General features: G+C 74.2%; 1 protein-coding gene across 1 annotated transcript; it reads left to right on the top strand.

Moving 5' to 3' along the window:
* Positions 1–412: 412 nt before the first annotated feature.
* Positions 413–4,590, top strand: TMEM179 (transmembrane protein 179; the record flags this gene model as incomplete). The annotated part of the gene is made up of 4 exons (XM_084239601.1): positions 413–717; positions 1,892–2,029; positions 2,349–2,427; positions 3,441–4,590. The coding sequence occupies 4 exons, from the start codon at positions 413–415 to the stop codon at positions 3,618–3,620; spliced, it is 702 nt and encodes a 233-aa protein (XP_084095727.1). The 3' UTR covers positions 3,621–4,590.
* Positions 4,591–14,234: the final 9,644 nt, after the last annotated feature.

Genomic DNA, 14,234 nt, shown 5'->3' with positions numbered 1-14,234 from the left:
GCCCCGCGCCCCGGCCGGCCCCGCGCACATCAGCCTCCTGACCTCCGTCAGGGCTGGGGCAGGCGCGCGGGCCGGCCGGGCCGGCACGGAGCGGTAGTTCGCCTCCCGCCCGGCTTCCATGCCGGGTGTCCGCCCCGCGGCCCGCGCCCCCGCGTGCCTGGGTGGGCCTCGGCGCCCGCCCCGCTGGCCGGAGCTGGCCGCGGTGCTGCCCGCCGTGCTGCGCGCTCGGCCGCTGCGCGCGCGTCCCGGGCGGGGCGCGCAGGACCCGCCGGCGCCGCCACTGCGCAGCCTCCCGCGCGCCCCGGCCCGGCCTGCGCGCGCGGCCTCCCCGCGCCGGCTGCTGCCCGCGGCCTCCCCGCGCCCCGGCCGGGCCGCCCCCCCGGCCCCGCGCCCGGCCCCGCGCCCGCCGGCCATGGCGCCCCACAATCTGCTGCTGGCGCAGGGCGCCGGCCACCTCCTGGCCTTCCTCTTCAGCTTCGTGGCGCTCGTGCCGCTGTCCGAGAACGGCCACGACTTCCGCGGCCGCTGCCTGCTCTTCACCGAGGGCATGTGGCTGAGCGCCAACCTCTCGGTGCAGGCGCGCGAGCGCTTCACGGTGCAGGAGTGGGGCCCGCCGGCCGCCTGCCGCTTCAGCCTGCTCGCCAGCCTCCTCTCGCTGCTGCTGGCCGCCGCGCACGCCTGGCGCTCGCTCTTCCTCCTCTGCCGCGGCCACGAGGGGTAAGTGGGCCCTCGGGTCGTGCCCACCGGCAAGCCGTCCGCCCCAGGGAGCCGTGCGAGGCCCTCCCGGGGCTCGGCCCTGGAACTCCAGCCCGCGCGCACCCCCTCCAGGCACGGTGCCCTCGGCCCTGCCTCCCGAGCCCGCGACCCCACCCCCTCCGCCGGCCTGCAAATGTGCCCTGTCATCTCCCGCCACCCGCAGCCCTCCCTCCTGCAGGCAGCACCCGCTCCACGCCAGGGCACAGCTGGCACCCATGAGCGCACTGGGGGCCCTCCCCATCCAAGGAGGGTGATGCTATGCAGAGGCTGAGGGCAGCCCCTGGGGGCCACTCCAGCCCTTGGCTCCCTGGCGGGCCCTGTCCACACCCTGTGTGGGCCACAGCAGCCTTTGCCCAGGTCCGCACAGCCCACATCCACCCCGGGTCCAGGCCCTCTCCCTGGGCCTGCCCCTGCCTGCCCCCGCCCCGGCATCATTGCTCAGCAGCCCCAGTCTCCCCACGGCTGTCAGGAGGTGGGAGGTCAGCCAGGGCACCGTGGCGGGAGGGGCCGGGCCTCAGAGAGTCCAGCAGGAGCTGGGGGGGGGGGCGCGGGCAGGTGCCGGGGTGGCCCTGCGTGGGTGTCCTCGCAGCCCCACCCGGCCAGTGTGGCCCGGGGCTCTGGTGCCGCCGCCCGAGTCCTGTGTCAGTGCTGCCCCCACCTGGCGGGGCACCCCCCCTGGGTCTGGCCCTCCCAGCTCCGGCTCCACCTGCGGCCTCAGGCGCACCCCAGGGCGGCCACCCGAGGCCCAGCAAGGACCAGCCATCTGCGGAGCCAATCCCTGGCCCCACGTGCTCACGCAGCCTCGTGGTCGCCATGGGGATGGCCCAGCAGGGTCGTCCCAGGCCTGAGAGGTCTGGCCGGCTGTGCTGGGGACCCTGTGGGGGAATGGCCTTGGTGGTGACCGTGTGGGTGGTGTCCGGGAAGGGGGACCTGCCGGGACCAAGCAACCTTGGGCTCCAGCATCGCCACGGCCCCTGAGCTGGGGCGACAGGTCCCTGTGCTGGGCTGGGGGCGGGGGGAGGGCAGCCTGCGCCTGGAGGGGGCTGAGGCCACTGCGGGCAGGGAGCGGCCCCTGCTGTCCAGCCCAGGGCCATGCCGGGTCCCGTGGCCTCAGCGGCCCTCGCCCGCCCCGCAGCTCCTTCCTCTACGCCTTCCTGAGCCTCCTGGCCAGCGCCTGCGTGCTCTTCCTGGTCTTCATCGCCAGCACCCTCGTGAGCGTGGGCTTCGCCATGTGGTGTGACGCCATCACGGAGAAGGGCTCGGTGCCCCACAGGTGGGCCTCGCAGCGCAGTGGCACCCGGGGCTTGGCCGGGGCGCGGGGTGGCGGGCGGGTGTGGCCCCGGGGGCCTGGGGGGCGGGCAGAGGAGCTGTGGAGCGCGGGTGTGGGTGGGGTCAGGTGTGCCAGGCGCGGCCTGCAGGTCCGTCCGCGGTGGCTGGGCCAGGGTGTCCAGGAGGGCAGGGGCCAGGCTCCCACGCCCCAGCTGAGGTGTGGAGCGCCCCACCTCTCACTGTGGGCAGCGCCTGTGCCATTGGGTGATGCCCCGACCCTGGGCCTGGTGACACGGCCGCTGCATCCGCCCCTCTTGTTGCAGCTGCAAAGAGCTCCAGGGTGTCGACTTGGAGCTGAACGTGGACAACTCTGCCTTCTACGACCAGTTTGCCATTGCCCAGGTGGGTGCTGCCCAGGTGGGTGCTGCCCAGGTGGGGGGCTGCCCAAGTGGGGGGGCTGCCCAGGAGGGGGGCTACCTGGGTACGCAGGGTTGCCAGCTAGGCAGGTCCCAGGTGGGAAGGGAGGCGGCACTGTGGGGCAGGGCCGCTCGCTGCTCAGCCCCTGAGGGACACCGGCTGGCAGCGAAGGGAGGTGCCGCAGGCGAGGGAGGCTGAGTGGACGCTGCGCGGGCAGCTGGGTGCTGCCTGGAGGAGGGGCAAGAGCTGCACCTTGGAGACCCAGAGGGGTTGGGAGGGGTGAGGTGCCCGGAAGGCGGGTGTGGAGGGCGAGAAGGCGGTGCTGCAGGCGCGGCTGGACGTTGGTCCTGGCTGAGCGGGTCCCCTGGGCAAGTGCAGGGCGTCGCTGTCAGTGCCTGACCAGGGGGGCCGGGGCCGCGTCTGAGGGTTTGAGGCAACCCCGCCCTCCGGGGTGGCTTCCTGGAGCGCAGGCAGGTGGGGACCTGGCGGGGGTGAGGGGCAGCCCCTCCACTTCCACCTCTGCCCGTCAGACTGGCCCTGGGCCTCCTCCCAGGCCCAAGCGGACCCCAGGCGGCCAGCACTGCGGGTGGCGGGACCCCGGCGGGGGCAGGGTGGAAGGACCGGCGAGGGACCGGAGGCGGGGGCGCGCTGGGCGGGCTGGGGGAGGCACGGCCCGGCCCCAGTTCCGGGAGGAGGGCGGCCGGCGGGGACTGTGGGACTCAGGCCGGACCCTCCGGCTGTTTCTCTTCTAGCTGTTTGGAAACAGCAGATCGGGGTAGTTTGTGGGGGCCGAGGCCAGCCTGGGGGCGAACGGCCATCTGGCTGCTCCTCCAGGGACCCCGACCCAAGCCGGGGTGCTCGGGGTGGGGGCCAGGGCCGGCAGGTACACCCCGGCGCTGAGCCCCACCCTCGGCCCCCTCCCCGCACCCCGCTCTTCCTGCGGGACCGGCTGGGTGGCCTGGGTCCGGCGCCCCTGACCCCGCCTCGCCCTCCTGCAGTTCGGCCTCTGGGCCTCATGGCTGGCCTGGCTGGCCCTCACCGCGCTGGCCTTCCTGCGCGTCTGCCACAGCTACCGCCGCGAGGACCTGCTGGACAGCCTGCTGCACGAGAAGGAGCTGCTGCTGGCCGGGCCGGGCCCCCGCGCCTCCTTCCAGGAGGAGAAGAGCGCAGTCATCTAGGGCGGGCAGTCTGCCCGGCTGCCCCAGCCCCGTGCGGAGAGGGGACCCCGCCCCGGCACCCCGATTCCCGCCGGTGTGGGGCTGTGGGCGGCCTCCAGGGTGCACAGAGCTCTGTGTGTGCCCCTGGCCCCTGCGGGCGCCTGTGCTGCTGGGCCTGGCCACGCCAGCCCCTGGGCCCCGCTGACCAGCCCCGGCCCCGCGGTCAGCTCACCCGGGGTGGTAGCCACTGCCTCCCGGCTGCAGCCCGAGCAGGTCCCTGGAGGCCGCGTCCTCTGCGCCAGCGCCAGCGCCGGGGCCGGCGAGCTCATGGGAAGGCCCAGGCCGCGGGCGCCCGCACGGCGGCGGCCCCCGAGCCCCAGACCTGCACTGTGGGGGGGCCCTGACTGGGTGCGTGTGCGGGGGTGTGGTGTGTGCGGGCATGCACATGAGTGTGAGCGTGTGCGAGTGTGCCCGCAGTGCGAGCCCGCAGTCTGAGCTGCCCGTGATGGGCGGGCACTCGCCGCCTCCGCCCCGCGAGCGGGCGCTGTGGGCGCTGCTTGGCCGAGCCGGTCCCTCAGCCCGCTCTGCCCAGGGCCCGGCCCACGTCCGGCAGTGCTCTGCATCCTGGGGGGCAGGGGGCACCCCAGGCCTGCAGCACACCTGGCCTCGCCCGGTCCTGGCTTCTGCGTGTCGACCAGGGGCCCTCCCGGTCCCTGGGAGCTCGGCGGGGCCCCCCATTCGGGCGCGGGGTCTGGAGCCCCGGGCTGCCACGCTTCCGGCTCTCGGAGCCGGTCGGGGTCCTGGGGCCCCTGGCCTGCATGTGGGTGTCCCCTGCAGGGGCCGTCGCTGGCGCCAGGCCCCCCAGCCCCCCAGCCCCCAGGAAGGGGCACGAGGACAGTGGGCTGGGCCCCGCGGCTCTGCTCCTCCCCTGCACTTGGCTGTGGACACGCCTGTGATTGTCCCGCCGCGAGGCAGCCTCCGCCAGTGTGTCTGTTCCTCCAAGTGGAAATAAAGCGTCTCCGTCTCGGGGGGCGCTTGTGCTTCTCCCCGCCTGGCCGCGCTCCAGCCAGGTGTGTCTGCGGCTTCGGCATCGGGGCCGGGCTGCGCCCCCCGCCCCTCAGGGCCCCGCCTTGCCGCATCCAGACGGGCCGCTGCGCCTGGGAACCGGCCCTCGCTGCTGGACGCCCCTCCTGGCGCCCGGGGTCCTGAAGCCGAGGAGGCCCCAGAGAGCTGCTCTGAGGCTGGGGCATGTCGGGGGGTACCAGCCTCAGCCCAGAGTGAACCCCACGGCCATTGCCCCACTGCGGCCGCTGGTGTTTGCTAGGAAGTCTGAGTCCCCCAGCTCAGTAACGGGGACAGAATGACCCTCGAGAGGGCACTCCGGCCCAGGCCACCGTGGACGCTGTCTGAGCTGGTCCAGGCGAGCGAGGACTCCCGCTGTTCCTCCCAGCGCCTGACTGCGGGGGGCCACCCCCCCCCAGGCCGCTCCCTGCGGGGCCGCAGCCATCCCGGCGGCTGCAGCCGGTGGGTGCGGGCAGGGGTCCCGGGGAGGCTGCGCTCAGGCCCTTCCTGACCCTCCCTGCCCCACACCCGACCGACCCCCAAGAGCGCCTTCCTGGGAGTTTTTGGGGGGATGCATCTTCCCAGGGTGGGGAGGATCCCCAGGGGCTCGGGCTCAGAGGCTGTGCGCGGGGCCCGTGGGGTGGCACCTCCCCAGCCCCAGGCGTCCCACAGCTCAGGGCCGGGGCCTGGCCTCGGTGTGGGGTCCCTCTGGGACAAGGGAGGGTCTAAAGGGTGGGGGGCTGGGGCCTGTGGGGGCCTTTTGCCAACGGGCCCCACGGTGGACCCTGGCATGTGTGCCAGGAGGGACTGTGCTGATGGGAGTGGGGCCCCAGCTGCCCCGCCCATCTCTGGGCTTACCGTGCACTTCTCCAGACAGGCAGCTGGGGCCCCCCAGACCTGCCAGGGTCTGTGCAGGCCCCCCGCTGGGGTGCCCGTCACAGCCGCAGGAGGCAGCGCCAGCAGGTCAGGGCGCCAGCCGGAGGCGCAGGACGAGGCTGAGCAGCCGGGCCCACAGGGCGTCCAGGGCCGGGGCGAGGGGCTGGGTGTGGCCCCAAAGCAGCCCCAGCCCCAGCAGCCCCAGCCCCAACAGCCCTAACAGCAGCCGCAGGCGCGGGGAGCCGCCCCCAGGACACCGCCGGCCGGGCTCTGGGGGCGAGAGGCCCGTCAGCTGGCTGCCCAGCGAGGACCCCTGGGCCCCCTCCTCCAGTGGGGTGGCCTGGTGCTGCCCCTGGTGGCTGGTACCACTGGCCCCTCGATGGGGCCCCTGGGGTGATGCCCTAGCCCTGCGGGACAGGAGCCCCGCCCCCGCCTGGGCCTCCCAGCGAGAGCCCACCCGGGGCAGAACCAGGCACGGCCCCAACTCACCCTTGGCCCTGGGGCCGGTAGTGGCGCTGGGCTCTCTGCCCACGATGTCTGGGGAGGAGGCGGGGGGCAGTCAGGGCTCTGAGCCCCCCACCCCCCGCCCGGCCCCTGCGGCTGCCCTCGGTGCTCTGGCCCTTCTTTCCCTGGGGCGGTCCTGCCCGCGCGAGCTCACGGGGCCCAGGGCCCGGGCCCTGTCCGCAGTCTCTGCTGCCGGGCCGGCCCCCCAGCTCCCTCGTGGGGTGAGGCCAGCCTGGTGGGGCGCTCATGCGGGTGGGGAGGGGGTGGCCCCGGAGCCCTGGGCGGCAGAGGCTCCCTCCTCGAGGGGCAGCCTGGACTTGCCGGGCTGGGCCCTGAGGATGGGTGGTGGGGGGTCCCCTGGGAGCCCCGAGGCCACACCTGTGTCCCCGCTCCACAAGGTCACTGCCTTGCCTCTGGCCCTGGCTGGCCCGCCGAGCCTCTTACAGTGGACGGCCACCTCCAGGGGCTCCCGGAACCGCACGTGCCTCGAGGGCCTCTGGGGTGCAGGCCCGCTGTCGGGGCACACCGAGGGGCTCCGTCTCAGGATGGAGGGGTGGCTCCTCCGGGGGGGGCCCTCCAGGGGCGGGGAGCAGCTGGAAGCAGGAGGCGGTGAGCCCAGTGGGCGGGAGCCTGGAGCCCGGCTGCCGCCTTGGGGGTCTGGCCGTGGGGCCCGCTGAGGGAAGAAGGTGGACGTGGAGACCCCTGCCGGCCTGCCCTCGGCCCCAGCCCAGCCCAGCCCCAGCCTGGGGGCCACCGGCTGCTCCACACAGGGTCAGCCTGCCTCCGCCGGCCCCCCATGGGGTTGCGATTGTTGTCACACACCCCCGGGGCTGCCTCGCACCCCAGCAGGACCCTGTGCCCGGCCTGGCCACGTCCGTGTGGCCTCTGCACCCGCCAGCTGAGCTTGGGTCTCAGGCCTGTCCTCTGCCCAGGCCCGTGGCCTCACTGAGCCTCGCTCGGTGCTAGAGGGGACCGCCTGGGGCCTGGGCCGGGACGACCAGGGAGGGTGCAGGGGCCCAGCGCGCCAGGGCCAAGCCAGAGCCGCGGTGGGGAAGCTTGGGGCGACCCAGAGCCTCGGGCCTCGCTGTGTGGGCCCAGGGGCACCTGCCAGGAGTCGCGCCAGCGCTGAGGCTCTGGGGGTCTGGCACAGAGCCTGGCGCAGAGCCCGCCACGGGAGCCGCCAGTGCCAGGCTGGGCCCCCCTCATGGCCCGCCCCCTGCGGGGATGCCCCAGGGGCCTGCCCCCCGCCTGGTGACTACCGGCTGAGGTCAGGCCACCCGCCCCTTGCTGAACTGGTCCCTTCCCTGCGCCCCTCCTCCCGGCCCTGGCTTGGCCCACCGCGCCCCACAGCCTCACTGAGCCCCACTCTGCTTCCCCTCCTGCTCAGCACCCCCAGCGTGACCGGGCACCCAACTTGCTCGGAGCCCTGTGGGGCTGCCACTTCGCCCCACCTCTCTCCGTCCCACCCTCAGCTCCGGCTCCTGTGGCCCTGCAGCCTCCCGGGCTCTCGGCCAGACCTCGGCCGCCCCACCGGTGACCGCCCTGCCCAGGGAGGGGGCAGCTGGGGCAGGACTTGCTCCCTCTGGGCCCCCCACCCCCAGGGTGCCCCGGACCCTGGACTGAGGCCCTCACCTGCCCGGCCCCGGGCGCTGGCCAGCGGGGAGCGGCCTCCTGGTGCTCTCCAGGCAGGGGGGTGCCTCTGGCTGGTGGTGGGGGCTCCGGGGGGGCGCTGCCCTCATTTACTGGAGCAGGGTCCCGAGGCAGGCGGAGACGTCGCTTCTGGCACAGCGATCCTGGCAGGACAGGACGGGGGAGTCCGCCAGGAAGGGGCCGCCCCCGCCTCCCGCCTCGCCAGCAGCTCTTCCTCCAGGGGTCCCGGCCCGACAAGCCCGTCCGCCGCCTGCCCGCCCCTGTGCGGTGGCCACACGGCCTGAAGCAGCCGATGGCCGGCGGGCCCCGGGGCACTCAGGGAGAGTGCGGGGTTATGGGCCCCCGCAGCTTTGAGGCCACAGGTGAAGCTTGGGGTGGGCGGGGGGTGGGCCGCCCTGGTGGGGGTTCCCTCCTATTTCAGCTGCTGATTTGCTGGGCACCTGCTTGCGTCTGTGCCCACTGTGCACACCCTGTAGGTGGGTTCTCTGTCCGCCCCTGCTGGGCCTTGACTTTGAGGCCTCTCTGTGTGCCGGGCCCAGCGGTCAGTGCTGGGATGCGGGACAGGGGCCTGCTGTCCTCCTCAGGGAGAACGTCCTGCGGGTGGCCCCTCCCCAGTCTCTCAGGAGCTCCCGCCTCACACTGGGGCTCCAGCTCCCCCTTAAAGCCACTTCCTCCAGAGGGTGCTGAGCCATCGTGCCCAGGGCTCTGGGACCCACGCTCCTGGGGCTCGCTCCCTGGTCCCGCAGTGGCTGGTGGGGCTCGGTCCCCCATGGCTGCACGGGAGGGGGGGCGGCTCTGCGCGCTCAGCAGGTACAGGTGCCCGCCCCGCCTGCCTGGAGCGGGGAGCCGGTGTCATGGGAGAGCTGGGGGCAGATGCCCAGGAAAGGGCGGGAACAGCTGGGCGTCTGGGCCTGGGCGTCTGGGCTGGACCGGGCCTCCGGGGGTGGGGGGATGGCATGAGGCCTCTCTGGGCCCAGTTAGGGCGAGGGTGCTGTGGAGCAGGGGCCCCAAGGCCGCCAGGCTTCAGATCCTGGTGGGGGCCCGGGAGTGGGCCTGGCAGGCCGGCCTGCTGGTCAGAGGTGCCGGGAGGGCCTGGAGCTCAGGGCCTACCCCCATCGTGGGGCCCCCAGCTGGGACCCGAGGGACGCCAGCTGTGGGGCCTCGGCTCCTGCCCCTCCGTCCCCGGCCAGAGCGCTGACCAAGGCCCTGGAGGGCCGGTGTCTGCCCAGTGGAAGCCTTCGGGAGAGGGTGACCTGCGGCCACAGGCCCCTGCCCCGGCCTCTCCGCCCCGCGCTCCTGGCCAGCCTCCCGCAGCCTCCAGCACGCAAGGGCAAGTGCCGGGGCCAGCGGCCTCCCCGCCACCGCCGGGGCCGTCTCCTCCCGGCCAGTGCGTCCCCGTCCTCCCCGAGGTCCCTCCGAGGGCAGCCCGGCCTGCCCTGCGTGGGGAGGAGCCTCAGCCCGGCCTGGCCTGCCGAGCCGTCACCTGCGGGCACCTGAGGCTGCTGGCAGGGGCGCCCTGGGAGGCGCGGGTCTCGCCTGCCCGAGCCTCCAGGGCCCCGGCTGGAAGGGGGGTGGCACAGGGGCCCCCACTCTCCCCCAGAGCCCCCTCGCGCCGCCCCGCGCACAGCGCGCCCACCTGGGCTCCCGCCGCGCCGCCCCTGAGCCGCCCGAGTCGCCATCGGCGCCGCAGAGGAACCGGAGCCGCCGGCCCGCGGGGAAGTTTCCGTTACCTGGGCAGGGCCGGGCGGGCGGGGCGCGGCGGGGCGGGGCTGAGGACCCGAAGCTCCTGCGGCCCTTGGAGGTGCCAGGGCAGCGGCAGGCTTTGGGGCGCCCCGAGGGCAGCTGCGCCCAGCCCCGCGCTCCCGGCAGGGGCGCTCCCAAGCCGCTACGGACCTTCCCTCTGGGGGCCGGCTGGGGGGGGGCCCATGGGGGCGCAGGGTGGGAGCGGGGCTACAGCCCCCGAGGTCCCCTTGGGCCGGGACCGCGCCCCACCTGCTTTGGGATGCATTCGGTGTGCGGTGGGGGTGTCTGCAGGGCGCCCGGCGTGCGGGGCTGGGAGGGACAGCACGAGGCCAGGGGCTGCCGGCCTGGGCGGGCTGCGGGGAGGCCCGTCAGTGGCAGGAGCGGGGTGCAGAGGGGCCTGGGCGGGCGGGCAGGAGGGGTGCGCTCTGAGCGTGCCAGCTGCCAGGCCAGGTGGCACGCACCCCTGGGCTTGACCCCAAGGAGGTCTCCGTGGCTTGGTGGGGGGGGAGGGGGTGTGTGGGGGTTGGGAGTCAGGTCTGAGGGTAGAGTGGCCTCCAGGACAGAAGGGGGAGGGTGGGGGCTGGAGGGCGCAGGCTCTGGGTGCCAAGGGCCTGAAGAGGTGGGAGCAGGCCCAGGCCCAGGTGCCCTCGGGGAGGGGGCATTGCTGGCCCAGGAAGGAACAAACGCCAGAGAAGCAGTGAGTCCCCTATGGCCGGGGGCCATCAAAGGACAGTTCCTGCTTCAGGGCTCCAAGGGCCCCCACAGCCTGGGCAGTGGGTGGGGGGAGCTGGCCAGCACCTGAGGCCCGTCTCTGCCCACCAGTGCTGCGGTCAAGGGTCCTGCCCCGGCGCCCGTCACAGCCCAGGGTCAACCCCATGACGGCCGTGGGCGCGCACCCTTGGCCGCGGGTCATGTCCACTCACCTGCCCCCAGCCCGCGGCTCCTGTGAGCTGGGCAGCGTCCCTGCCCGCGGCCTGGTCACAGTGTCTGGCGAGCGCACAGGCCTGTCCCTGGGCGGGTGATGGGACCGGCCCCCCCTCTCCTGCCGCCTAAATTATTCATGACCCCCCCCCCGCAAGGCCCGAAGCCCCCCAGCTCGGCCCCTGCCTCGGAGATGGATTCTATGGGTAAAGCTGGTCCCGCCGCAGAGCCAGCTGCCCGGGCGCACAGCCGAGGGGGCGTCCCAGAGCCCAGGGACTCGGCCCCCGTGGACGCTGTGACCGCCCGGTGTCCCGCGCGGGCAGGAAGCCCCCCGACTCCTGAGCCCGCGCTGCGGCCCTGCCCAGCCTCCGCGCCGGGGGCAGAGCCTCACTGCCCGTCTGCAGACGGCGCGGCCGAGAGCTGGTGGCGGCTGAAGCGGCGCTGGACTCGACCCTCCGTTCTGGGTGTCCCACGGTGTCCCCCCGAGCTCTCCGCTGGCCAGAGCTGGCCGTAAAGTGGCCGAGCTGCTCCCGGGAGGACGGGGAGCAGCTTTACTGTGCCGTGTGAGAAAATAATGGCGTCATTAAGGCAAAATACCTTTCAGAGCATTCAAATTAGAGGCGAACTGGCCCCAGGGTCAAACAGTCTCGGTTTCCTTCCCGGCCTCTGTGGCGCGGGGCCAGCGGCCTTTGAAGGCCAGCAGTGCCCAGCCACGCCCGGCCACCACGGAGGCGCAAGGAGGGGTCCAGCCAGGCGTGGGCAGACCGCGGCCCTCCCCTGGGGGCTGTCCAGGCCCACTGCACGCTGGTGCCCAGTGCCTGGCGTCCCAGGGCCGGGTAGGAGGGCAGCGTCCTGGGGGCCTCCTGGGCAGGAGGAGGAGGGACCTGGGGCTCCCACGGGGGGGGGTGGGTGTGAGGCTTGGAGCAGCAGGGAAGGGCTGGGGGAGGGGGCTGAGGGCTGGGGGGGTGAAGGGGTGGGCGGGGAAGCCCGCCTCTAGTCCCCCAGCGCATTTCTCCACTGGGGAGCCCCAGCTGGAGGCAGAGGGCCCTGGGTGGCTGCACACAGCGGGCCTTTGGGCCAGGGGCTCGTGAGGAGCAGGCCTCTCCTCAGGTCTGGGGCCCCAGCCTGCATTTTAGAACATTTGTGACAAACGGCGCTGAGTGCTGGCGCTCCCTGGCCGAGGCCGCGGTGTCCCCTCCCTGGGCCTGCTGGCCACAGCCCTGTGTGTCCCCTGCTGCCTGCTCCATCCTGTCCACTCCTGGTGTGGCCAGTGGCCCTGGGCCCTCTGTGGGCCAGGAGAGCACCCCCATGCTGTGGTGTGAAGGGGTGCTTGGGCTCCAGCAGGGTCTGGTGGGGTCCAAATGGGGGGCCGCTTGCCCTCCCCCTGACTGTGCAGGGCTGGCTGCTGGTGGGTCTGTGGGTGCTCTTCTGGGGGTCGCTCTTCTGGGGGTCACTCTTCTGGGGGTCGCTCTTCTGGGGGTTGCTCTTTTGGGGGTCGCTCTTCTGGGGGTCGCTCTTTTGGGGGTCGCTCTTCTGGGGGTTGCTCTTCTGGGGGTCGCTCTTCTGGGGGTCGCTCTTCTGGGGGTCGCTCTTCTGGGGGTCGCTCTTCTGGGGGTCGCTCTGGGCAGCGCTGTGGCTGATCTGCGGGGCTGGCGGCTCCAGAGCACCCCGGGGACCTGTCTTGGGGAGTCAGGGACAAGCGCCCTGTCTGCAAGGGGCTCGCCAGGAGGAGGGGGCCGGGCCTCCCCACGCTGCTGCTCAGGGGGGCTGTGAAAGGGGGACTGTTTGGAGTCCGGGCACCTCGGGGTGAGTGCCAGGAAGGGGGCCCGGGAGGGGGGAGCTGTGTGGCCTCCTGGGCCTCGGGGCCCCTCGCAGCCCCGCCCCACCCTGGCCTGCCCCAGCCCAGGCCTCCCCACCTCTGCCCGCCCCAGCTCGGGTTCAAAGGTGAGGGTCCGCTTTGGGGGTACGGGGTGTTCAGAGTCCCCGCAGCCCTCTTCCTGGCCTGGCAGGCGAGGCCCCTCTGCTTGCCTAAGCCCGCCTGGGCGCGCGGTGCCCCCCACCCCGCCCGTGCCCCCCACCGGTGGCCCCCGCCCGTGCCCCCAGCCGTGCCCCCGCCCGCCCCCACCCGTTCCCCGCCCGCGTGCCCGCGCGGCCGCCAGGGGTCGCCGCAGGACCGGCCGCAGCCAGGCTGCCGGGGCGCACCGGCGGGGCCGGGGAGAACCCCTGGGGGGCGGCTGGGGCCTCTCCGAAGACAGGCCCTGCCCGGGCCCTGCGGGAGGGGGCCCGGCTGCCGGCAGGCGGGGTGCCTGGGGCCCCGGGAATCCGAGCCGGCGCCCTCGCCCCGGCCCTGCTCGAGGGCGCCGGGGTCACCGCGGGGAGGCCCGGCCCCTGGGGGCGGCCGGCGCCCCCACCCCCCACCCCCCACCCCCCACCCCCCACCCCCCACCCCCCAGCCCGCGGCCCGGCCGTCGCCGCCCGCCCCGTCCACCCGCGCCCGGGCCCGCGCCACGCGGTGTGGCGACGCGGAGCACGGCCCGGCCGCGGCTTCGGCCCCGCTGATTTAGAGCGCGGGGCTGGACGCCGCGGAGCAGGGGGGCAGAGCCGGCGCCTTCCACGGTGCGCCCCGCGCCGCCCCCCCAGCGCCCCCCCAGCGCCCCCCCAGCGCCCCCGCCCTGGGGACGCGCTGTGCCTTGGCAAGGTCCTTGGGGAGCCAGCGGAGGGGCGAGGGGGGCGAGGGGGGCGAGGGGGGCGAGGGGGCGAGGGTGCTCCCCGGCGCAGGCTGGTGGCTGGGCCCCAGGAGGGCAGAGCGGGCAGCAGGGGCACCCTGGGCACCGGCCCCCTCCGGGCTTGGGGCTGTCCCGGGTGAGGGGAGACAGCGGCTCCAGGGGCCAGAGAAGCGAGCTCTTCTTGAGCTGCCGGGCGCCGCCCAGAATGCGGGGCAGGGAGGGACAGATGGCGGGTCGGGGAGGGCAGCCTCGGCCATGTCCACCCCTGGCATGTCCTCGAGCGCCAGAGCCCCGCCAGTCCCCGGAGCCCTCCGTAGGCCCCCAGAGCCCCAGCAGGCCCCTTGTGCCCCCCAGCCCCGTGTCACCAGGGCCCACCTGCCCCCTGAGCCCCAGGCCCCGGCAGGCCGCCCCGGGGAGTCCCGAGCCCTGAGGGGGGGCCAGTCCTCGCCAGGCGGAGAGCAGAGGCGGGTCTCGCTGCCCGATGTCCCCGGCTCCCTCGAGGCCGTCGTTTCCCGAGAGCCCGTCAGTACGTGGCTGGGGCTCGGAGATGCCTGCGCCGCCCCGGCAGGGCCCGCCCGGCTCTAACGGGCTGCGCTGCCCACCTGGTCCCCCCTGCAGGCGCCCTGGGGTCCCGCCGGCCCAGGGGACGCCCCAGCCTCCCTTTGTTCCTCGCGGAGAGCCCCCGCGGCCCTCTCCACGGCTGGGTGAGCCCTGAAATTCTCTTTCCATTAAAAATAAATGCCCCATTTTATCCGCCTGAAATGGCTCTGCTGAGATTGTCTCTCCCCCGCGGACGGCGAGAACTATAAAATCATAATGCAACTATTAATCCCCTGTATCTGCTTGTCCCTAATTTTTATTAAAAATACCTGCGCTCCAGCTGTCTGGGCAATCACGCGGGCTGAGTGTCTCAGGTCGGTCAGCAGAGGAGAGCGGAGCCAGCAGGCGCGGGGTGGCACCTGGGCCTGGCCTCCCGCTGGCCCCTGCGGCCACTGCCAGCCTGCCGGCCCAGGTGCCCGTGTGGGGCTGGGGTGAGGGGGTTAGGGGGTGCTCTCTAGTCACCTCCACCCCGTGGAGACTTTGAGGAAAAGGGCTCGGTCTGTGGGCCAGGGCGCACCCAGCCGCAGCCCTGCCTCCCCCACGCGCACAGGCC

The sequence above is a fragment of the Talpa europaea genome, assembly GCF_964194135.1.
Source record: "Talpa europaea genome assembly, chromosome: 8".
Classification (NCBI taxonomy): Eukaryota; Metazoa; Chordata; class Mammalia; order Eulipotyphla; family Talpidae; genus Talpa; species Talpa europaea.
Note: the sequence above shows the minus strand (reverse complement) of the source record. Positions and strands in the feature narration are given on the sequence as shown.